This window comes from Euprymna scolopes, chromosome 24 (genome assembly GCF_053919585.1).
Source record: "Euprymna scolopes isolate OS-2025 chromosome 24, ASM5391958v1, whole genome shotgun sequence".
In the NCBI taxonomy this organism is placed as follows: domain Eukaryota; kingdom Metazoa; phylum Mollusca; class Cephalopoda; order Sepiida; family Sepiolidae; genus Euprymna; species Euprymna scolopes.
In genome coordinates, this window is record NC_136505.1 from 15,077,875 (window position 1) to 15,105,421 (window position 27,547).

The following is a 27,547-nucleotide window of genomic DNA, read 5'->3' on the forward strand; positions in this document are numbered from 1 at the left end:
CGAATCCTCATCTAAAAAAAATATAAATAACGAATCCTCATCTAAAAAAAAAAATATAAATAACGAATCCTCATCTAAAAAAAATATAAATAACGAATCCTCATCAAAAAAAATATAAATAACGAATCCTCATCTAAAAAAAAATATAAATAACGAATCCTCATCTAAAAAAAAATATAAATAACGAATCCTCATCTAAAAAAAATATAAATAACGAATCCTCATCTAAAAAAAAATATAAATGACGAATCCTCATCTAAAAAAAATATAAATAACGAATCCTCATCAAAAAAAATATAAATAACGAATCCTCATCTAAAAAAAAAATATAAATAACGAATCCTCATCTAAAAAAAATATAAATAACGAATCCTCATCTAAAAAAAATATAAATAACGAATCCTCATCTAAAAAAAATATAAATAACGAATCCTCATCTAAAAAAAAAATATAAATAACGAATCCTCATCTAAAAAAAATATAAATAACGAATCCTCATCTAAAAAAAAAATATAAATAACGAATCCTCATCTAAAAAAAAAATATAAATAACGAATCCTCATCTAAAAAAAAATATAAATAACGAATCCTCATCTAAAAAAAAATATAAATAACGAATCCTCATCTAAAAAAAAAATATAAATAACGAATCCTCATCTAAAAAAAAAATATAAATAACGAATCCTCATCTAAAAAAAAAATATAAATAACGAATCCTCATCTAAAAAAAAAATATAAATAACGAATCCTCATCTAAAAAAAAATATAAATAACGAATCCTCATCTAAAAAAAAATATAAATGACGAATCCTCATCTAAAAAAAAATATAAATAACGAATCCTCATCTAAAAAAAAATATAAATAACGAATCCTCATCAAAAAAAAAATATAAATAACGAATCCTCATCTAAAAAAAAATATAAATAACGAATCCTCATCTAAAAAAAAATATAAATGACGAATCCTCATCTAAAAAAAATATAAATAACGAATCCTCATCTAAAAAAAAATATAAATAACGAATCCTCATCTAAAAAAAAATATAAATAACGAATCCTCATCTAAAAAAAATATAAATAACGAATCCTCATCAAAAAAAATATAAATAACGAATCCTCATCTAAAAAAAAATATAAATAACGAATCCTCATCTAAAAAAAAATATAAATAACGAATCCTCATCAAAAAAAAAATATAAATAACGAATCCTCATCTAAAAAAAATATAAATAACGAATCCTCATCTAAAAAAAATATAAATAACGAATCCTCATCTAAAAAAAATATAAATAACGAATCCTCATCTAAAAAAAATATAAATAACGAATCCTCATCTAAAAAAAAATATAAATAACGAATCCTCATCTAAAAAAAAATATAAATAACGAATCCTCATCTAAAAAAAATATAAATAACGAATCCTCATCTAAAAAAATATAAATAACGAATCCTCATCTAAAAAAAAATATAAATAACGAATCCTCATCTAAAAAAATATAAATAACGAATCCTCATCTAAAAAAATATAAATAACGAATCCTCATCTAAAAAAAATTATAAATAACGAATCCTCATCTAAAAAAAATATAAATAACGAATCCTCATCTAAAAAAAAATATAAATGACGAATCCTCATCTAAAAAAAATATAAATAACGAATCCTCATCAAAAAAAATATAAATAACGAATCCTCATCTAAAAAAAATATAAATAACGAATCCTCATCTAAAAAAAAAATATAAATAACGAATCCTCATCTAAAAAAAAATATAAATAACGAATCCTCATCTAAAAAAAAATATAAATGACGAATCCTCATCTAAAAAAAAATATAAATAACGAATCCTCATCTAAAAAAAAATATAAATAACGAATCCTCATCAAAAAAAAAATATAAATAACGAATCCTCATCAAAAAAAAAATATAAATAACGAATCCTCATCTAAAAAAAAATATAAATGACGAATCCTCATCTAAAAAAAAATATAAATAACGAATCCTCATCTAAAAAAAAATATAAATGACGAATCCTCATCTAAAAAAAATATAAATAACGAATCCTCATCTAAAAAAAAATATAAATAACGAATCCTCATCTAAAAAAAATATAAATAACGAATCCTCATCTAAAAAAAAATATAAATAACGAATCCTCATCTAAAAAAAAATATAAATAACGAATCCTCATCTAAAAAAAAATATAAATAACGAATCCTCATCTAAAAAAAATATAAATAACGAATCCTCATCTAAAAAAAAAATATAAATAACGAATCCTCATCTAAAAAAAAATATAAATAACGAATCCTCATCTAAAAAAAAATATAAATGACGAATCCTCATCTAAAAAAAAATATAAATAACGAATCCTCATCTAAAAAAAAATATAAATAACGAATCCTCATAAAAAAAAAAATATAAATAACGAATCCTCATCAAAAAAAAAATATAAATAACGAATCCTCATCTAAAAAAAAATATAAATGACGAATCCTCATCTAAAAAAAAATATAAATAACGAATCCTCATCTAAAAAAAATATAAATAACGAATCCTCATCTAAAAAAATATAAATAACGAATCCTCATCTAAAAAAAAATATAAATAACGAATCCTCGTCTAAAAAAAATATAAATAACGAATCCTCATCTAAAAAAAAATATAAATAACGAATCCTCATCTAAAAAAAATATAAATAACGAATCCTCATCTAAAAAAAATATAAATAACGAATCCTCATCTAAAAAAAATATAAATAACGAATCCTCATCTAAAAAAAAATATAAATAACGAATCCTCATCTAAAAAAAAATATAAATAACGAATCCTCATCTAAAAAAAAATATAAATAACGAATCCTCATCTAAAAAAAATATAAATAACGAATCCTCATCTAAAAAAAAATATAAATAACGAATCCTCATCTAAAAAAAATATAAATAACGAATCCTCATCTAAAAAAAATATAAATAACGAATCCTCATCAAAAAAAATATAAATAACGAATCCTCATCTAAAAAAAAATATAAATAACGAATCCTCATCTAAAAAAAAATATAAATAACGAATCCTCATCTAAAAATGCTCAGTGCAGATGACATTAAAAATATGATTGTGAATTCCTTGGCTGATTGAATGAGAGAAATTTACTCTCATTGATTAAATAAGGGCTTCTATACAAATTCCTGAGTTCAACTTGAATGTGTTGGACAAGATAAACCTGAAGAATGTCGGAGGTTACATCGAACGTAACGTTATGAAAATAACACACAAGATGAGGACCAAAGAATCCAAATATGAATAACGAATTCTCCTCTAAAAAAATTTAAAAATCATAAAGTAAATATTAAAAAAAAACTTGAGTAAAAAATTGCAAATAGGATGGCTGTCACATGACAACCGTTTTTTTATTGTTGAAAATGATATATGAGGACCGTTCAATAAGTAATGCCTCCTGTTTTTTGTTCCGCTCGAATGGATCAGATGGGAATTGCAAATTGCATTGTTATGATGACTGAACTTATGCATTCATGACCTGAAAGTTTCATCTGTCTATGGAAGATATGGATGGTGTGAGACTCTAAGAAAGCAATTTTTGTCATGGACGTGCATCAGAAGCAGATTCATCAGTGTATTCTTGGCAAAAGTGTGTTGAGAATGATGGTGACTATGTAGAAAATAAATTCTACAGCATAAACGGTCGCTCGTTTTAATGGTACCACTCCCGTTTTCGTAGTGCTACAATAGGTGTGCCAGAAATTTCGTGAAAAATATTGAATAATTCCATCCCTGTCTTTACCAAACTCATAACTCCTCGAAAAATGTAATTCAAGCCCTAATTTTTTTTTTCAATTAAAGGAGCAAGGACCAAGGTTTCATTTAAAAAAAACAAAACAAAAAAAAAACAAAAACAAAAAACAAAAACCAAGGTTTTAAACTTTAGACTTTACAGGTAAATTTCTAAAAAAACACTACTTTTTTGTTTTAAATTTGAATATATTATTTATTGATGGTTTATCTTCAATTTGTGATATATAAAATTTTGGTGAGTAAATTAATTATTTACTTTTTAATAGAAATTTGAAAATGGGGGGGGCGTGAATTAAAAAAAAAACGTTTGCCTAAAATATTATATTCGGTTTATTGGAAAGAGCATAAAATTTCACATTGACCCTGAAAATATCGTAAAAATTGAATCAATAGAAAAATTTTGATAGATTGTTAAAGTTTAAAAATTGAAAAATACTGAACTCGTAAAATCAATTAATTCCATAACTGTTTTTTAAAAAATAAAAAAAATAATATTTCTATTACTTTTTAAACAACTTTAATAGTTTATTTTGAGAGTATAATCCATAAAGAAAATAAATAACCCACTTTTAACAGAGAAATTACGAGTTTTTTTGATATTTTATTCGCAGTTTCGTGTTAGGGGTGTCAAAAATTCCTACAAAAATTCTGATACACCTAGTGGCGCTAGGTGTATCAGAATTTTTCTAATACGTTGATTAGTACTGCATTACTGCAAATGCCATGTTATTTTTTCTTAACTAAACACAACGAAAAAGAGTATTACTGATACAAGGGAAATAACTCTAAATAAATTTTTAAAGAGTTATCTCCCTTATTTGCTGAACTTTCCCATTCTATGTCCGATGAGAGGTTTTATAACTTCACTAAATCCAAATATTGAATATTTTATTGTTTAATTTAAAGTTTATTTATTAGGAATAAATATGCAATTATTTCAAATCTTATATCTTGCTATTTCATTGTCTCTCACATAACTGTTTTTGATATCTGCTCCTGCTTTTTCCCATTTCTATTGATTTCTTTTCGTTTCACCTCCCTTCCCTAACTAAAGATAAATAATGATAATAAAAATGTCTGGCGGAATAAGAACAATTTACCCTCTTGGATTAAATAAAAGGTTCAGTATAAGTTCCGAGTTTGATGTAAAGATTACAGAGTCCGAGAAGATGCATGTAAGATGTTAAGGTGGGCAGTTGAAATAGCAAAATGAGAATAGTTGTCTATATAATACAAAGTATCAATCCTTCTGAATAATAATGATAATAATAATAATAATAATAATAATAATAACAATAATAACAACAACAACAACAACAATTAAATACATAGAACTGGCCAAAGAGATTAAAGGGATCCAGAGGGATGGCTGAGAAGATTTAACGGATAGCAATAATGAGAACTGCATAAATATTAAGGATAACCCTTGAATGTGGAGATTAACACCACACTTGAACTACAGACACAAACTGGACACAGAAACAGTTACAGCTGTAAAGCACAAAGGAACATTGCATGGAATCATGAAAACTGAAATGGTATAATTGTGTAATGCTGCCTTGCATTTTGCCCCCCCCCTTTTTTTTTTTGCATGTATGTCACCATAAACTGGCACTACACCAAATGAGGAGGGTGGAAAGACTGAGGAGATAAAGCTCTAGTCAGACCTCTGCTGGATGAGTGCAAAGAGGACTGGGACCTTGGGGAGGCTTATTGCAACACAAATTCCAGTGAAGACCAATGGTTACTGCCAACAAGGAATCAGTGGTAAGTGGCTAGTCACGGAGAATGGAAAGAACACTAATTAGACTTCCACTGGAAGGATGGAGGAAGAAAAAAAACCTATTAGAATAGAAAGGCTTTTGGCATTTTGGAAGCTCAACAATGAAGGGACAGGATTTTTCTGATTGTCATGTTTATCAAGGGTAGTAGGCAGAAAACAAGGTCAGCAAATTCGTTGGAAGACATGTCTATTAAAGTGCTTGTAGAACAAGCACAACGCTGCATCATTTTGGTGATGGGACAGTATCTCGAGCTGGGTAGAGAAGAGTAATAAAAAAAAAAATTGATTTCTTGTTTTATTTATTTATTTGTGGACTGTTATCCTCATCTTCATAGTTGTTGTTGCTTCACAACGTTTTGGCCAACTCCTCCTCTGGCCTTCGTCAGATTGTTAACCATGACGGGATAGGAATGCTGAATCTTTTAACTGCATCTTCAGTAGTTACTGCCTTCCGTAGTTGTTGTCGTCTCACCATGTTTTGGCCAACTAATCCTCTGGCCGGCTTTGGGTAGGATTGAAACCGCTATCTTCAGACAATACTCACTTGGAACCGTAGAGATTCAACATTTCTATCCACTGCGCCACAGGTCCCAAAGGCGATCAAGGTTGGATTTTTTGGTCTTTTAAATCCAAGTTTTTTGTTTTGTGATCTTCCATTGTCGGATCCGATTTTAATTATTGGAATTCTTTTGAGATGAGTAACTTGTATATATATTTTTTTATTTGTGGACTATTATCCTCATCTTTATATTTGTTGTTTAAAGACGTTTCAGCCAACTATTCCTGTGGCCTTTGTCAGGTTGTTAACCGCGACGGGATAGGAATGCTGAATCTTTTAACTGTATCTGACGAAGGCTGAAACGTTGTGAAACAAATATAAAGATGGGGATAATAATCCGTAAATAAATAAATAAAATATGCAAATTGTTCATCTCAAAGGAATTCCAATAATTAAATAATGTACAGGGTGACCCCCAAAAAACGGGTCCCAACTCTAATTAGGCCCCATTTCTTCGTGTTTTGTCCGAATGAAATGAAACTTTGGTCATAACTAGTTTATTATATTCAAAACATCACATCAAAACACTAGGGTCCTTGGCCTTTTTTTCTTCGTTCTACAGCATATGTTCTAGATGGCCTCCAGTTAGCTTTTGTTTTTTTTTTGGGTCACCCTGTATAATTGATTTCTGTTGTGAATGATTTAGTGATGCATCAAGCTTCTATTCTAAGAGACAGAATTATATAAGTTCTCTCTTACACTAATGTTGATTTGTCAGTATTATCACAGTTTTTGTAATACTATGAATATCGTTGATTGATAGTTTTAATGTCTTGGTTTTTTAGTAATTATTGTTTTAATTAGTTTGAATACCATAGTTTTTGTTATAATAATTTGTATAATTTTTTGCTTTAGCGGGTGCATCTTTACGTCTTCGAGATGACCACAATTACACAGCGATTCAAGTAGCTTTAAAGTCTGAGAGTTCAAAAGTCCTCGAGTATTTCCTGACCATTGGTGTTGATTTGTGTCACAAAGATGCTCTGGGACCTGAAAGGTTTGTCTGTTTTTTATTTCTCTTTTTTAGATAGAACTAGGGAAGGGACCACCTAGCATTGCCCGGTCATAAAAGCATAAAATACGATTAAATAAAAAAAAAAACAAAGAAAACGGGACTTGGGTGGCATCTTATTGAGTTATTAAAAAAAAATGCAACATAATGGACGCGCATAAGAAAGTTGAGAATCTTAAAAGATAGAAGAAAGAAAAAAGAACAAAAAATACCACGTGGTGGACACGAACTTGCAAAAGTTAACTTTGTAAGCTAACATGTTATTGATCCATGATGACAGATGTTACGATATTGAAAATTTAGCTTTTTAAAATGAAACAATAAATCGACTGTTTGTGCTTGCATGTGAAAGAAACTTTTAAATAATAATAGAAATAAAGATTTATCACTTAATTTACATTCAACACAGAGATAATTGTATCATCATCAACGCTCTGATCCCCAGCTGGCATCAATTGTGATGGATGGCTCTCGTCTGGGTGAGGCTCTGTGTTTTGACAAGCTTCTGGGTTTGACCTTTACTCCTGATCTGAAATGGAACACGTACATCAAATTTGTTGCCAAGGTTGCTGGAAAGATGGTGGGATCCTTCTACCGCTCCAGAAGATATCTCACTACTGATGCAATTCTCTATCTATATAAAAGCCAAGTACGTCCAAGGATGGAATACTGTTGCCATATCTGGGCAGGAGCTGCTAAAAACAGCCTATCCTGCCTTGACAGAGTACAAAATAGATTTCGTGGCTTAGTGGGGGATGCCCTTTTCTCTACCCTGCAACCTCTCTCCCACAGAAGAGACTTTGCGAGCCTGTCCTTGTTTTATCGTTATTTCCATGGCAGATACTCGTCTGAACTCCAATCTCTGGTCCCCCCTCGCCAATCTTTCACGAAAAACACCCGTCTAGCTGAATCCACTGTGAAAAATTTCCCCCACTCTATATCTGTGCCTAAATCAAAACGCGGATTCCATGAACAAAGCTTCTTTCTTAGAACTGCACGCCTGTGGAACTCTGTTCCGTCTGCCTGCTTCCTTCCGGACTACAACTTGAATGTCTTCAAGTCCAATGTTAACAAATTCCTAATGAACCGCCCCCTTAAGTAAACACTTCAGCAAATCTCCTCACTAACTTAATGTACTTGCAATAACCCTTATCCCTGAGTGGCTTCCGGGCCTTGATAAGTGGTGATCACTGTGTAAAAAAAAAAAAAAAAAAAAAAAATGTAAAGGGAAGTAATTCTTGATACCGAAATCAAGAGTTATCGTCCCTGTTTTTCTTTTCATGTCAAGATAATGCATCAGGTATGCGTCCAGACATTAGCAAAAATGGGTATCCCACAATCAATTTTGATATTAATTTATATTTCAGAATGGTTCATTTTGGGACAACCTGTATGGGGGATGACTGTAAGACTCAAAACTGGCAACATGGCTCATAAAATGGACTAACCCAACAATGTGTGACATGCAAACAACATAAGGAAAGCTATCAAAAGGCTTTGCTTAGTAGTTTATATCCATTCGATAACTTAACGTGATATTACCAAAAGGAGTTTTATTGGAGGGGCAATGTAAATTTACTGTCATTGAATTGATCACTTGATTGAGATGAAACCGAAACCAGAATTATTTACTAAATGTAACTGACTCAGACTGGACAATATCTATCTAGGTAAAATTGTTGTGCAAATTAATGAAGCCAGCAACTAACTACAATGACCTGACCATGGCTTATCTCCTAGAGTTACAGATTGCTATTGTACTTGGTGGTGGATAGGATATACTCACATTCAAGGGTTTTTCTTAATATTTATGCAGTTTTCATTATTGTTATCCATTGTATCTTCTCAGCCATCCCTCTGATTCCAATTTCTCCCCTGTTTTCAAAGTTTTCTGGTATTGCTCCTAGCATTCATACTATTAATGGTGTTATCTTGACTTTTTTCATCTTCCAGATCCCTTTAATCTCTTTGGCCAGTTCTATGTATTTAATTGTTATTATTATTATAGTTATTATTATTATTACTATTATTATTATTATCATCATTCCAAAAGACAGTGGCAAATTTATTTATGGAGGAAGAACTACATGATATACACAAATTGTTACATATCTCCTCCGAAAAGGCCATAATGTTATGTGGCACAATATGAAATTGGTCCTGCATATATATGGTGCCTCAAAAAAAATATTGACTAAGGAACAACTGTCTATCGATTCTCAGGAATATAAAGTTAGCTGATAATTGGGGAATAAAAATGTTGTTAAATATCATTGTAACATAGTGCATATAAACATGTTAGAAAATATTAGCAACAGCAAAGGATGGCTGGCTTGCAAAGAGATTAGCAGCAATAGCCGAAACACGCACATATGCAAATTAGGAAGTGTATGTGAGAAGAAAAAGGAGAAAAAATGCACCATGTGGTCAGGAGAAAGAAAGTCGATGTTGAAGAAAATGAACATGTAAAGTTGAGGATGAGAATGGGCTGGCTGTGACTGGCATGTGGTTGGAAGAGGAAGAAAAGTGTACACTGGGAGAGAGGGATGACAGAGACTTTTAAGTGATGTCGAGATAGGAAAGTAACGCATACTAACATTTTTGTTAAAAAAGAAAAAAAAATGCTGACCCGGATTTTTTGTTTATTTTTTTTCCTTGTAACGGTCATATTACATCATGACTGTGTGCACCAAGAAATCATTTTGACAAAAATAGATGCCCCTGGCGATAAATGCAAGAAACAACATAAAATAATTATCGAATGTATCAAAAGGTCATTTGAATAAAAATTATGAACCTGACACCTGCACAGAAAGAAACAACAAACATGTTCAGTTGTCAAAAAGATAAGTTAAATGCAGATATTTGGAAGCTCATTTTCAGCAAAAGGTTTACATAGGTGTAATCAAGTTGAACCAATGCCAGGTCAATTCAGTGAAACCTCCAACACATTCTGCAAATATCAGTTGCACTCTGGATGTGTGTGTGTGTGTGTGACACCAATCACTCTCAACATGCTCAGGCTCACAGCTACATCTTTTGTCAAGGGTGTGTTCATCAATTGCTCTCGGCTCATTTCAATCAGCTTTGAGCCACAACTAGCGTTTCACTGTGTCAAAACTGGAGACTGTCCTTAACCATTGCAAACCCAAGACTGTCCAAAAACTATTGTAAACTACCCCAAAACTCATTGCCATCCTGAAATCTAACTCTAAAATATATTAACCAATCTTTTGTTCCTGTTAGTGCCACACTTTGATTAACAATTTCATTTTAGCTTTCTTTTGTGTTCCTTTGCAAACAATTTCCTATACTTTTGTTTTACTGATAAATATATTTCCTCTTTTTCTTTTTACATTTTTTACCTTTTTTTTTTTAATTCCTAATATTTTTTGGGGGGAGGGATATCGATAGTATTATAAAACACCAAAGGAAATGAAGATAGTGGACCTAGGTGGCTTAGTGCTATGGGATCCCTAACCTATGATGGTTGATGAAAGCTAATAAAACCCAAATTGACTTGTATCAAACCAGACCTGATATCACGGTATGACCACATACATTTCTAGTTACACAAATGCAGGGTTCAACACCTGAATATTCAAGGACACTCCTGCAGTTGACTACTATACAAATTTGTTGTGGTCTGATGAGAGGTAGAGCAGGAAAAGTAACCTAATTGTACAAGGGAAAACGACTGTAAGAGCAATACAAGCAATTTAGCCGATAAAATGGGCTAAATTGGCTGTTATGAGATTGGAACAGTTTTAATTTTTGCCTCAATCTCAAGCTCTCTCCCCTGTCCCATTGACACAATGTCACATCCCTGTGCCTGTTTTACAAGTACTTTAATGGAATATGTTCTGATGAACTCCTTGCATGTGTGCTCCCTCGTCATACATACTCCCGACTAATCTAACAACCAGCAAAATTCTACGCCTTCATTCTTGAGGTCTCTAGATGCTGGAAATTCTCCTACTCTAATAGTTTCTTCCCTCAGACTGATAGACTTTGGAATTCCTTCTCTGCTTCCCTGACTGTATTAACCTGCCAAAGTTTAAATGTAATGTGAACAGACGTCTTATTGCGCAACTCCCCACAGTTCCCTGTTAGACAAATAGTAGCCCTTTACATTCCAAGTGGCATTATGCCTTGTTTGGGATGAAAAAAAAGTAAAAAAAAAAAAAAAAAATCCAGAGTGCCCCTTTTATGACTTGATGATCACTTTTACGATTGTGCTTGAAGTAAATCATTTAAGCTCTGAGTATATGTGAGATACCATAACATAGTGTAGAAAAAAGAACCCCAAATGTTATCCATCATTAGTTGCCAGCGATGTTCTGCTCAGACCAACTACTCTCACTCAACTCTCTATGGTGATCGTTGAGAACAGTTGCTAGTTGGGGATAGTTTGCAGCTCAGAGGTCACAAACTAAGACTCTGTAAACTGTTCCTAACACTCGTAAATTGTCACAAAACACATAAAACTATTCGCAAACTAATTCTAAATATATTGACCGATGCTTTGTCTCCAGTATCCTATACCTCTATAAGGCAACCATTCGCCCATGTATGGAGTACTATTGTCACATCTGGGCTGGTGCATCTGCTGCTTGTCTCTCGCTCCTGGACAGGGTTCAAAAGAGAGTCGCCAACCTGATAGGTCCTGAACTGTCATCTAGGCTTCAGCCTCTGTCCCATCGACGAGATGTTGCATCCCTTTGCCTGTTCTACAAATACTTTAATGGTGACTGCTCTGACGAACTGCAAACACTTGTACCTCCCCGACGTAACTACCCCCGACAAACCCGACAAGCTACTAAGTCTCATCCCTTTACAGTGGAGATCCCTAGGTGCAAGAAAGCCTTTTACTCCAATAGTTTCTTCCCCAGAACTGCGGGTCTTTGGAACTCCCTTCCGGGATTCTGCTTTCCCAACTGCAATGATATGCAGAAGTTCAAGTGTAATATTAACAAACATCTTTCTACTCTTCTCCCTTGTTAATGACCCCGCTAATTAAGTCCCTAATAGTAGCCCCCTGCTTCAAAGTGGCACTGTGCCTTGTTTGGGGTGAAAATTGAATAAAAAAAAAATAAAAAAAATCACTGTCACATCTTGATTAACAATCCTATTTCAGATTTCTTTTGTGTTGCTTAGTGAACAACTTTTTCTCCATTATTCTTCTACTAGGCTCACTTCCAATACCTTTGCTATGCTTATAAGCTTGAGGGGTGGGGAACGTCAGTAGTATCACACTTTTTTGATCTTCCCCACTGTTGTGTTTTAAGAAATGGGATGTCAGGATCATTGGATATTATAATAGCAAGTACTTGTATTTTAGCACATTTTATTTATATAATAGCAAGTATCATTGTATTTTAGCACATTTTATTTATATAATAGCAAATATCATTGTATTTTAGCACATTTTATTATTCATAGCAGAAACATGAAATTATTTACAGACGATATTGAATGTCCGGAGATGTTGCCATTTTGCTTGACTTTCCTTCGAGAACTCTCTAGTCTTTTCAAGGATCGATAAAGGATGATAACTCTAACTTTATTTAGAGTTATTCCCCCTTTTTATTGCTATACTACCCACATTAAAAATTGACTTGTATATAACTCTCCTCTTATTGGCGAGTGGGAAGATTGAATAGGGACTCTCACATATAATTCTCTTTTCTCTTGGTTTTACAGGTTTGCTTTATTTACTGTCCGTCGATTATTCGAGCAGTATCACGTGAAGAATATTCTGGTGCTAATTCGAGACAATTGCCATTGGCCATTCTCAAAGAACTTTGGAATTGAATTGGAATGGGGTGATACAGACCTTCCTGATTGGGGCATTGTCAATATGTTCAGGTAAATCCATTGCCATTCACAGCAAAATATCATTTGTAGTACATACACACACACACACACACACACACATATATATATATATATATATATATATATATAATATACTAGCAGTTCATCCCGGCTTTGCTTGGGCCCTATGTACTGTTCATAACTGTATGTGCATATGTATATACATATTAATAAATTTGAGTCATGTCCAGGTAACCTACATCTAAAATTTCAAGTGTTTAGACCCAAAATTGGCAAAGGAGTTTGGTAGAGTCTGCAAAGATCAACTCTTTCAACTATGACCTCTTGGCAGCCAAATTTTCGCCCAAAACTGATTAAAAAACTTGCTGCATGTCTGAATACCCTATATGTAAAATTTCAAATGTTAGACCTAATATTGGCTGAATAGTTTGCTAGAGACTGCAAAGGTCAAATCTTTTGAACTTTAACCCCTTGGTAGCCAAAAAGCAATTAAAAAGCTTGCCCTACATTTGAATACACTTTATATAAAATTTCAAATGTTTAGACAAAAATTGTCTGAGTAATTTGATAGACACCGCAGAGGTCAAAGTTTTATTTTTAAAGTTTGACCCTAATTTTGACCCCTTAATATTTATTGTTTTGGGCTCAAAGCAAATTAAAAAGCTTGATCTATGTCTTTTACTATCAAGTAACCTACATCTAAAATTTCAAGTGTTTAGACTCAAAATTGGCTGAGGAATTTGGTACAGTTTTCAAAGGTCAAATCGTTGAACTTTGACCCCTTGACAGCCAAATTTCTGGCTGTAAACCGATTAAAAAGATTTTCCCAAATCTCAGTACCTCTTATGTCAAATCTCGAGTCTGTACACTGAAAATTGACAGAGTAATTTGGCAGGAAAATGTACGCACACACACACATGTATATGCACACACACATACAGAAACAATTTCACTTTTATAGATATACTAGCATTTCAACCCGGCGTTGCCCAGATGTTTGGAGGTGTATGTTGAGCAAAAAAAAAAAGAAGCGGTCAATTTTTTAAAACTTTGACCCCTATTATGACCCCTTAATATTTGTTTGGGGTTCAAATTAAATTATTAAGTTAGATCCATGTCCAAGGAACCTATACCTAAAATTTAAAGTGTTTAGACCCAAAATTGTTGGAGGAGTTTGGTAGAGTTCTCAAAGGTCAAATCATTGAACTTTTACCCCTTAACAGCCAAATTTCTGTCCGAAAACGGATCAAAGATTTTCCCAAATCTCAGTACACTGTATATCATATTTGGAGTCTGTAGACTGAAAATTGACAGAGTTATTGCATAGGGAAATGTACACACACACACAAACAAACACGTTCACTTTTTTTTATATATATATATATATATATATATATATATATATATATATATATATATGTCATTTTATACATAGTTTTGTAAGTTGACAATCTTTCAAGACTATATATGAGGCCCTTAGAGTTATATGGTACTAAGTGCCACTTTTAAAAAGCATCAGAAAATGGGTTCGAATTTCGCGACTTTGTAACCCATGTATTTTAGGAACTAATACAGATATTTGTTTGGCGTTTATTTTAAAGTGAAGTGTAACACCCACGCTATCACAGCTAATGACAATTGAAAGTGTTATTATTGCCCGTATACATAGAAATATATTTTAATAAAGTTAAAGAAACAAGACGAATAAGTTTTACTGCACTTACATTTTTTCTTAATCATTCTGCGCTGATGTTGGTGTTAAAATAATCCATGAATGCGGTGCAATCATCCAGATCATCAGAGTTTTTACTGACAGCTGCAGTTGCCTGCGAGCTCAGGTTTTATCCCATATTTTGACGAAGAGCTTTTTGTTCATCTAAAACATGACTGAGATTAGATGCATATGCAGGGGGTGCAAAGGTGAGCAGAACTTTCACATCAGCCAGTTTGTCAAACAGTGGAAAGTTGCTTTCATAAACATTGGATTTTGATTATATATCTGACCCATGCTCTGTGTAGAGACGAGTTTGGGAAACATAATGTACATACGTGCATGAATATTGTAATTTCGAAAGTAATAATTTCAAATTTTCTCACGTATACAAACTTATAGGATGTGGATTCCATTTCTAATGAATAAAATTGAAGCATAAAGTTGATGAACCATAAAATTGATGAATAAAATTAATGAAGCATAAAATTGATAAACCATAAAATTGATGAATAAAATTGATGAATAAAATTGATGAATAAAATTGATGAATAAAATTAATGAATAAAATTGATGAATAAAATTGATGAATAAAATTAATGAATAAAATTAATGAATAAAATTGAAGCATAAAGTTGATGAACCATAAAATTAATGAATAAAATTAATGAAGCATAAAATTGATGAACCATAAAATTGATGAATAAAATTGATGAATAAAATTGATGAATAAAATTGATGAATAAAATTGATGAATAAAATTAATGAATAAAATTGATGAACCATAAAATTGATGAATAAAATTGATGAACCATAAAATTGATGAATAAAATTGATGAATAAAATTGATGAATAAAATTGATGAATAAAATTAATGAACCAAATTGATTAATAAAATTGATGAACCATAAAATTGATGAATAAAATTGATGAACCATAAAATTAATGAATAAAATTGATGAACCATAAAATTGATGAATAAAATTGATGAATAAAATTGATGAATAAAATTAATGAATAAAATTGATGAATAAAATTGATGAACCATAAAATTGATGAATAAAATTGATGAACCATAAAATTAATGAATAAAATTGATGAATAAAATTGATGAACCATAAAATTAATGAATAAAATTGATGAATAAAATTGATGAACCATAAAATTAATGAATAAAATTGATGAATAAAATTGATGAACCATAAAATTGATGAATAAAATTGATGAATAAAATTGATGAATAAAATTGATGAATAAAATTGATGAATAAAATTTATGAATAAAATTGATGAACCATAAAATTGATGAATAAAATTGATGAACCATAAAATTGATGAATAAAATTGATGAATAAAATTGATGAATAAAATTAATGAATAAAATTGATGAATAAAATTGATGAACCATAAAATTGATGAATAAAATTGATGAACCATAAAATTAATGAATAAAATTGATGAATAAAATTGATGAATAAAATTGATGAATAAAATTAATGAATAAAATTGATGAATAAAATTGATGAACCATAAAATTGATGAATAAAATTGATGAACCATAAAATTGATGAATAAAATTGATGAACCATAAAATTAATGAATAAAATTGATGAACCATAAAATTAATGAATAAAATTGATGAATAAAATTGATGAATAAAATTGATGAACCATAAAATTAATGAATAAAATTGATGAATAAAATTGATGAATAAAATTGATGAACCATAACATTAATGAATAAAATTGATGAACCATAAAATTGATGAATAAAATTGATGAATAAAATTGATGAATAAAATTGATGAATAAAATTGATGAACCATAAAATTAATGAATAAAATTGATGAATAAAATTGATGAACCATAAAATTGATGAACCATAAAATTGATGAATAAAATTGATGAATAAAATTGATGAATAAAATTAATGATTAAAATTGATGAATAAAATTAATGAATAAAATTAATGAATAAAATTGAAGCATAAAGTTGATGAACCATAAAATTAATGAATAAAATTAATGAAGCATAAAATTGATGAACCATAAAATTGATGAATAAAATTGATGAACCATAAAATTGATGAATAAAATTGATGAATAAAATTGATGAATAAAATTAATGAATAAAATAAATGAATAAAATTGATGAACCATAAAATTGATGAATAAAATTGATGAACCATAAAATTGATGAATAAAATTGATGAACCATAAAATTAATGAATAAAATTGATGAATAAAATTGATGAATAAAATTGATGAACCATAAAATTAATGAATAAAATTGATGAACCATAAAATTAATGAATAAAATTGATGAATAAAATTGATGAATAAAATTGATGAATAAAATTAATGAATAAAATTGATGAACCATAAAATTAATGAATAAAATTGATGAATAAAATTGATGAACCATAAAATTAATGAATAAAATTAATGAATAAAATTGATGAACCATAAAATTGATGAATAAAATTGATGAATAAAATTGATGAATAAAATTGATGAACCATAAAATTAATGAATAAAATTGATGAATAAAATTGATGAATAAAATTGATGAACCATAAAATTAATGAATAAAATTGATGAACCATAAAATTGATGAATAAAATTGATGAATAAAATTGATGAATAAAATTGATGAACCATAAAATTAATGAATAAAATTGATGAATAAAATTGATGAATAAAATTGATGAACCATAAAATTAATGAATAAAATTGATGAACCATAAAATTAATGAATAAAATTGATGAATAAAATTGATGAATAAAATTGATGAATAAAATTAATGAATAAAATTGATGAACCATAAAATTAATGAATAAAATTGATGAATAAAATTGATGAATAAAATTAATGAATAAAATTAATGAATAAAATTGATGAACCATAAAATTGATGAATAAAATTGATGAATAAAATTGATGAATAAAATTGATGAACCATAAAATTAATGAATAAAATTGATGAATAAAATTGATGAATAAAATTGATGAACCATAAAATTAATGAATAAAATTGATGAACCATAAAATTGATGAATAAAATTGATGAATAAAATTGATGAATAAAATTGATGAATAAAATTGATGAACCATAAAATTAATGAATAAAATTGATGAATAAAATTGATGAACCATAAAATTGATGAACCATAAAATTGATGAATAAAATTGATGAATAAAATTGATGAATAAAATTAATGAATAAAATTGAAGCATAAAGTTGATGAACCATAAAATTAATGAATAAAATTAATGAAGCATAAAATTGATGAACCATAAAATTAATGAATAAAATTGATGAATAAAATTGATGAACCATAAAATTGATGAATAAAATTGATGAACCATAAAATTAATGAATAAAATTGATGAACCATAAAATTGATGAATAAAATTGATGAACCATAAAATTAATGAATAAAATTGATGAACCATAAAATTAATGAATAAAATTGATGAACCATAAAATTGATGAATAAAATTGATGAATAAAATTGATGAACCATAAAATTAATGAATAAAATTGATGAACCATAAAATTGATGAATAAAATTGATGAATAAAATTGATGAACCATAAAATTAATGAATAAAATTGATGAACCATAAAATTGATGAATAAAATTGATGAACCATAAAATTAATGAATAAAATTGATGAACCATAAAATTAATGAATAAAATTGATGAACCATAAAATTAATGAATAAAATTGATGAACCATAAAATTAATGAATAAAATTGATGAACCATAAAATTAATGAATAAAATTGATGAACCATAAAATTAATGAATAAAATTGATGAACCATAAAATTGATGAATAAAATTGATGAATAAAATTGATGAACCATAAAATTAATGAATAAAATTGATGAACCATAAAATTGATGAATAAAATTAATGAATAAAATTGATGAACCATAAAATTAATGAATAAAATTGATGAACCATAAAATTGATGAATAAAATTGATGAATAAAATTGATGAACCATAAAATTAATGAATAAAATAGATGAACCATAAAATTGATGAATAAAATTGATGAATAAAATTGATGAACCATAAAATTAATGAATAAAATTGATGAACCATAAAATTAATGAATAAAATTGATGAACCATAAAATTAATGAATAAAATTGATGAACCATAAAATTAATGAATAAAATTGATGAACCATAAAATTGATGAATAAAATTAATGAATAAAATTGATGAACCATAAAATTAATGAATAAAATTGATGAACCATAAAATTGATGAATAAAATTGATGAATAAAATTGATGAACCATAAAATTAATGAATAAAATTGATGAACCATAAAATTGATGAATAAAATTGATGAACCATAAAATTAATGAATAAAATTGATGAACCATAAAATTAATGAATAAAATTGATGAACCATAAAATTAATGAATAAAATTGATGAACCATAAAATTATTGAATAAAATTGATGAACCATAAAATTAATGAATAAAATTGATGAACCATAAAATTAATGAATAAAATTGATGAACCATAAAATTGATGAATAAAATTGATGAATAAAATTGATGAACCATAAAATTAATGAATAAAATTGATGAACCATAAAATTGATGAATAAAATTAATGAATAAAATTGATGAACCATAAAATTAATGAATAAAATTGATGAACCATAAAATTGATGAATAAAATTGATGAATAAAATTGATGAACCATAAAATTAATGAATAAAATTGATGAACCATAAAATTGATGAATAAAATTGATGAATAAAATTGATGAACCATAAAATTAATGAATAAAATTGATGAACCATAAAATTAATGAATAAAATTGATGAACCATAAAATTGATGAATAAAATTGATGAATAAAATTGATGAACCATAAAATTGATGAATAAAATTGATGAACCATAAAATTAATGAATAAAATTGATGAATAAAATTGATGAACCATAAAATTGATGAATAAAATTGATGAACCATAAAATTGATGAATAAAATTGATGAACCATAAAATTGATGAATAAAATTAATGAATAAAATTGATGAATAAAATTAATGAATAAAATTAATGAATAAAATTGAAGCATAAAGTTGATGAACCATAAAATTAATGAATAAAATTAATGAAGCATAAAATTGATGAACCATAAAATTGATGAATAAAATTGATGAATAAAATTGATGAATAAAATTGATGAATAAAATTGATGAATAAAATTAATGAATAAAATTAATGAATAAAATTGATGAACCATAAAATTGATGAATAAAATTGATGAACCATAAAATTGATGAATAAAATTGATGAACCATAAAATTAATGAATAAAATTGATGAATAAAATTGATGAATAAAATTGATGAACCATAAAATTAATGAATAAAATTGATGAACCATAAAATTAATGAATAAAATTGATGAATAAAATTGATGAATAAAATTGATGAATAAAATTGATGAACCATAAAATTAATGAATAAAATTGATGAATAAAATTGATGAATAAAATTGATGAACCATAAAATTAATGAATAAAATTGATGAACCATAAAATTGATGAATAAAATTGATGAATAAAATTGATGAATAAAATTGATGAATAAAATTGATGAACCATAAAATTAATGAATAAAATTGATGAATAAAATTGATGAACCATAAAATTGATGAACCATAAAATTGATGAATAAAATTGATGAATAAAATTGATGAATAAAATTAATGAATAAAATTGATGAATAAAATTAATGAATAAAATTAATGAATAAAATTGAAGCATAAAGTTGATGAACCATAAAATTAATGAATAAAATTAATGAAGCATAAAATTGATGAACCATAAAATTAATGAATAAAATTGATGAATAAAATTGATGAACCATAAAATTGATGAATAAATTGATGAACCATAAAATTAATGAATAAAATTGATGAATAAAATTGATGAATAAAATTGATGAACCATAAAATTGATGAATAAAATTGATGAACCATAAAATTAATGAATAAAATTGATGAACCATAAAATTGATGAATAAAATTGATGAATAAAATTGATGAACCATAAAATTAATGAATAAAATTGATGAATAAAATTGATGAACCATAAAATTGATGAATAAAATTGATGAACCATAAAATTGATGAATAAAATTGATGAACCATAAAATTGATGAATAAAATTGATGAATAAAATTAATGAATAAAATTGATGAATAAAATTAATGAATAAAATTAATGAATAAAATTGAAGCATAAAGTTGATGAACCATAAAATTAATGAATAAAATTAATGAAGCATAAAATTGATGAAGCATAAAATTGATGAAGCATAAAATTGATGAATAAAATTGATGAATAAAATTGATGAATAAAATTGATGAATAAAATTGATGAATAAAATTAATGAATAAAATTAATGAATTAAATTGATGAACCATAAAATTGATGAATAAAATTGATGAACCATAAAATTGATGAATAAAATTGATGAACCATAAAATTAATGAATAAAATTGATGAATAAAATTGATGAATAAAATTGATGAATAAAATTGATGAATAAAATTGATGAATAAAATTAATGAATAAAATTGATGAATAAAATTGATGAACCATAAAATTGATGAATAAAATTGATGAACCATAAAATTAATGAATAAAATTGATGAATAAAATTGATGAATAAAATTGATGAACCATAAAATTAATGAATAAAATTGATGAACCATAAAATTAATGAATAAAATTGATTAACCATAAAATTGATGAATAAAATTGATGAATAAAATTGATGAATAAAATTGATGAACCATAAAATTGATCAACCATAAAATTAATGAATAAAATTGATGAATAAAATTGATGAACCATAAAATTAATGAATAAAATTGATGAACCATAAAATTGATGAATAAAATTAATGAATAAAATTAATGAATAAAATTGATGAACCATAAAATTAATGAATAAAATTGATGAACACTAAAATTAATGAATAAAATTGATGAACCATAAAATTGATGAATAAAATTGATGAACCATAAAATTGATGAACCATAAAATTAATGAATAAAATTGATGAATAAAATTGATGAACCATAAAATTGATGAACCATAAAATTGATGAATAAAATTAATGAATAAAATTAATGAATAAAATTAATGAATAAAATTAATGAATAAAATTGATGAACCATAAAATTGATGAATAAAATTAATGAATAAAATTAATGAATAAAATTGATGAACCATAAAATTGATGAACCATAAAATTGATGAACCATAAAATTAATGAATAAAATTGATGAACCATAAAATTAATGAATAAAATTGATGAACCATAAAATTGATGAACCATAAAATTGATGAACCATAAAATTGATGAACCATAAAATTAATGAATAAAATTGATGAACCATAAAATTAATGAATAAAATTGATGAACCATAAAATTAATGAATAAAATTGATGAATAAAATTGATGAACCATAAAATTAATGAATAAAATTGATGAATAAAATTGATGAACAATAAAATTAATGAATAAAATTGATGAACCATAAAATTAATGAATAAAATTGATGAATAAAATTGATGAACCATAAAATTGATGAACCATAAAATTGATGAACCATAAAATTAATGAATAAAATTGATGAACCATGAAATTAATGAATAAAATTGATGAATAAAATTGATGAACCATAAAATTGATGAACCATAAAATTAATGAATAAAATTGATGAACCATAAAATAAATGAATAAAATTGATGAATAAAATTGATGAACCATAAAATTGATGAACCATAAAATTAATGAATAAAATTGATGAACCATAAAATTAATGAATAAAATTGATGAATAAAATTGATGAACCATAAAATTAATGAATAAAATTGATGAACCATAAAATTAATGAATAAAATTGATGAATAAAATTGATGAACCATAAAATTAATGAATAAAATTGATGAATAAAATTGATGAACCATAAAATTGATGAACCATTAAATTGATGAATAAAATTAATGAATAAAATTAATGAATAAAATTGATGAATAAAATTAGTGAATAAAATTGATGAACCATAAAATTGATGAACCATAAAATTGATGAATAAAATTAATGAATAAAATTAATGAATAAAATTGATGAACCATAAAATTGATGAACCATAAAATTGATGAACCATAAAATTAATGAATAAAATTGATGAACCATAAAATTAATGAATAAAATTGATGAACCATAAAATTGATGAACCATAAAATTAATGAATAAAATTGATGAATAAAATTGATGAATAAAATTGATGAACCATAAAATTAATGAATAAAATTGATGAACCATAAAATTGATGAATAAAATTGATGAATAAAATTGATGAACCATAAAATTGATGAACCATAAAATTAATGAATAAAATTGATGAATAAAATTGATGAACCATAAAATTAATGAATAAAATTGATGAACCATAAAATTGATGAATAAAATTAATGAATAAAATTAATGAATAAAATAGATGAACCATAAAATTAATGAATAAAATTGATGAACCATAAAATTAATGAATAAAATTGATGAACCATAAAATTAATGAATAAAATTGATGAACTATTAAATTGATGAACCATAAAATTAATGAATAAAATTGATGAATAAAATTGATGAACCATAAAATTGATGAATAAAATTGATGAACCATAAAATTAATGAATAAAATTGATGAACCATAAAATTGATGAATAAAATTGATGAACCATAAAATTGATGAACCATAAAATTGATGAATAAAATTGATGAATAAAATTGATGAAGCATAAAATTGATGAACCATAAAATTGATGAATAAAATTGATGAATAAAATTGATGAACCATAAAATTAATGAATAAAATTGATGAATAAAATTAATGAATAAAATTAATGAATAAAATTGATGAACCATAAAAATGATTTACCTTTTTCTTTTCAGTCGGGAAATCCTGCTGCTAAAAACTTTAATGTATTCAGGGAATTTGGTTTCTCTAAAAGATCTCCGACAACCAGCTGATCTTTCCTGTGATCTAATCGGCCACGAATGTCCACAAAACGGCTTGCTCATCCCCGCATCAGCCATCATCGCTCCCATGTTGATTCCACCACTGGTGGATGCCGAACTTAGCAAATGGCTGAACAATTTCCACCGTCTACCCATGACTCTGCTTGCATCGGCACGCATCAGCATCAGACGGTGTTTTGGGTCACAGATATTCAAGAAATCCCAACAGCTGACCATACCGAACATGTTGAAAGACTATATCATGTTGAAAGACCTTTGATGTCTATCTTAAATCTAATTGAGACGTTTGGAAAGTTGATTTGTTAATCACACTTACATTTGTTAAAACCAAAGAAATTGCGCGATGAAGAAATTTTGGCAATGTTTAACTTAAAATTACTGGCAAAAAATTCACAGAGCAAAAGTAATATTTTTTTTTTTTTTTTTTTTTTTTTTTTTCCAACAATGATTTATCGTCTTATATGGATTCTTTCGATTACTGTTCTCATCTTGAGTGTTATTTTCACAATATTTTGGTCGCTGAAACCTCTGACCTTCCTCAGGAATCTTTTTGTCGCAATTCATAATCTGCACGTAGTTGATATCGTGCTTGGTAAAATTCGGTTATAAAGTTACACTCTTCTGGTGGTTGAAAGTTTGATTCTCAGTACGAGCAACTGTCAAAATACAATTGTGAATTACTTAGGACTTCTATTGAGTCATGGCGGACAAAACGAGAACATGCTACTTCCGTGGATTAAATAATCGGTTCTCTTCAAAATTCTGTGAAGATTCCCAAGTTCGACAAAGCTTTCCGAGTTCAACATGATAATTCTAAAGAAAGTTAGAGGTTACATCAACTGAAACGCGAAAATAACATTCAAGATGAGAAAGCGAGTCCGAAAAATCCAAATAATATGAATAATCAATCCTCATTTAAAAAATTCAGACAAAAATATTTATGGTTCTAGTGATGTGGACACTGGTGTGAACTGACCACTTGGTCCGTTGCATTCAATTTGACTTGCCAGTGCCATGGCACCAATTTAATTTTGGATATTTGCAACCTTCACGTGAATACCTGAAGAAAGAATCAGAGGAAATGGCAGCAAAACAAAACCACTAAACTGTAATTTACTGTTTCATATATATATATATTTTTTTTTTTTTACATAGTCATTACCACTTATCAAGGCCTTGAGGCCACTAGAGGATAAGGGTTAAAGAGTGTACAGTAGAAATTCGACAATATAGTAATCGTTAGTAATGGAAATTTGGTAAATTTGTTAACTTATATGAAATTGCTCATCAAAAACTTGTTTACGTTAGACTTGAAGACAACCATATTGTAATCAGCTGAAAAGCAGGAAAACAGAAGACAATTCCATAGGCGTGCAGTTCTAATAAAGAAGCTTTGCTCATGGAATCTACGTTTAGGTTTAGGTACAGATAAAGAGTGGGGGGGAAATTATTGATAGTGATTTCTGTTAGACGGGTGGTTCTTGTGAAAGTTTGGCTGGGGGGGGGATTAGATTGGAGCTCAGCCGAGCACTTGCCATGAAAATAACGATAAAGCAGAGACAAACTTGCAACATTTCTTCTGTGAGAAAGAGGTTGCAGGGAAGAGAAAAGGACATCCCCTACAAGGCTACGAAATCTATTTTGAACTCTATCAAGGCAGGATAAGTCTTTTCTAGCACCTCCTGCTCAGATGTGGCAACAGTACTCCATCCTTGGATGTACCTGGCTCTTATATAGATAGAGAATTGCATCAGCAGTGAGATATCTACTGGATCGATAGAAGGATCCCACCATTGATGGCCAATGAGGACACAGATGTTATCATGTTGCAAATTTATCTATTTAAAATGAAAGAACTAAATGACCCTTCGCACATGTGCAGTTTGCAAATTGTGTCGAAAGCAAGGTTTTTATCTGTCCACCCCCTTCAAACAAAATGACATTTCTACATGAAATAATTGACGATTTTTTACAATTTTTCGATATTATGTGCCCAAGAGATCGCTCTTTCTAATGATGCAGATAAAAAAGTTTTTAGCAGACATACAAAGACACAAACAGACAACTGAGGTTTATATAATAGATGACGACAAACAAGATTGGTATTTTATAATTTTTCTTTCTTCATACAAACGTCTGAAATAATAAAAAATAAACTGAAATTCTGTGAAAAATTTGTTCCCTTTCAACACCATCACATCCACCCCAACATTGTTTTCATGGTCTTCTTCTCCTTCGTCTTCTCTTCGGGCTGTGTAATTGTCTCACATTTGTGGCTGTCAAAGGGGTGTGCACAGGTTCACAAGTATAAAAAAAATTAAACAAAGCACAAACACATTCTGTAAATATCAGTTGTACTCTGTGTGTGTGTGTGTGTGTGTGTGACACCATCAACCTTTTGAGCCACATGTGCATCTATTGCTGAGGCTATTCATATCAGTCAATTGATCAATTCATTTCCTTGTCTCCTCTGAGCCACAGATTGCATTTAACTGGCAACGCTTCAAAGAACATAAATAACCAAGATCTCTCTGATTCTGTCTTCTCTGATCTGGTGCAATGGGGGAAAAGATTGCTGGTTAATTCTAATGCATCTAAAACCAAGCTCCTATCTTTACATAATCAATGCTCTGAGCCCACTTTGGCATCAATTGAAATGAATGGCTCTTGTGGTGAGGAAGTTTCATGTTTTGACAAGCTTCTAGGTCTGATCTTTACTCCTGATTTGAAATAGAACACACATATCAAATCCATTGCCAAGGTTTCTAGACAAATGGTGGGATCATTCTACTGCTCCAGTAGATATCACTCTACTGATGTAATTCTCTACCTGTATAAGAGCCAATACGTCCTATGATGGAGTATTGTTGCCACATTTGGGCAGGAGCTGCAAGAAGAACCTTATTCTGCCTTGACAGAGTTCAAAATAGATTTTGTAGCCTCATAGGGGATGCCCCTTTCCTCTTCCCTGCAACCTTTTTCTCACAGAAAAGATGTTGCGAGCCTGTCTCTGCTTTATCATTATCTGCATGGCAAGTGCTCGTCTGAGCTCCAATCTATAGTTTGCCCTCGCCAAACTTACATGAAAAACACTAAAACCACTATCAATAATTTCCCCCACTCTTTATCTGTGCTTAAACCTAAATGTAGATTCCATGAACAAAGTTTCTTTCTTAGAACTGCACACCTGTGGAACTCTCTTCTGTTTGCCTGTTTTCCAGCTGACTACAATTTGGTTGTCTTCAAGTCCAATGTAAACAAGTTCTTAATGAGCCATCGTCTTAAGTAATCACTCATTAACCCTTAACCTCGAATGGCTTCCGGGCCTTGATAAGTAGTGACTCCTTTGTAAAAAAAAAAAAAATCACAAATGAAAACTCTGCTCAACACTGTCATCAACCGTTGCAAACTCAAGACTGTCCCCAACTGTTCTTAACTATCATAAACTCTTGCAAACCTCCTTGCCTCTCCTAAAACTTCTTCATGAACTCTAACTCTATATTGACCTTTGTTAAATTCATTGTCTTCAAATAACTGCCACACAATACTATTTTTGCTTTCTTTTGTGTTCCTTCATGAACAACCTTCTTCACTGTTGTTCTGCTGATAAACTTATGAGGGGCGTTTGAAAAGTAATGCCTCTTACTTTTTTATTCTATCTAAATTGATCAGAGGGGATTGCAAATTGTATTGTTGCGATGATTAAACTTAGGCATTCATGACCTGAAAATTTCATCTCTTTGTTGCA

General features: G+C 28.3%; 1 protein-coding gene across 4 annotated transcripts in view; it reads left to right on the top strand.

Moving 5' to 3' along the window:
- The window catches only part of LOC145246601 (uncharacterized), a 172,671-nt gene that overhangs the window by 144,991 nt on the left and 133 nt on the right, over window positions 1-27,547 (top strand). For 3 of the 4 annotated variants that reach the window (XM_080108261.1, XM_080108260.1, XM_080108262.1), the window contains exons 6-8: window positions 7,009-7,150; window positions 12,869-13,033; window positions 23,713-24,235. In XM_080108261.1, the coding sequence (XP_079964387.1) occupies window positions 7,009-7,150; window positions 12,869-13,033; window positions 23,713-24,058 (653 nt within the window). In that variant the 3' untranslated portion in view covers window positions 24,059-24,235. Of the gene's footprint in view, window positions 1-7,008; window positions 7,151-12,868; window positions 13,034-23,712; window positions 24,236-27,547 lie in introns of those variants that run through there. The other variant, XM_080108263.1, reaches the window with a different exon arrangement.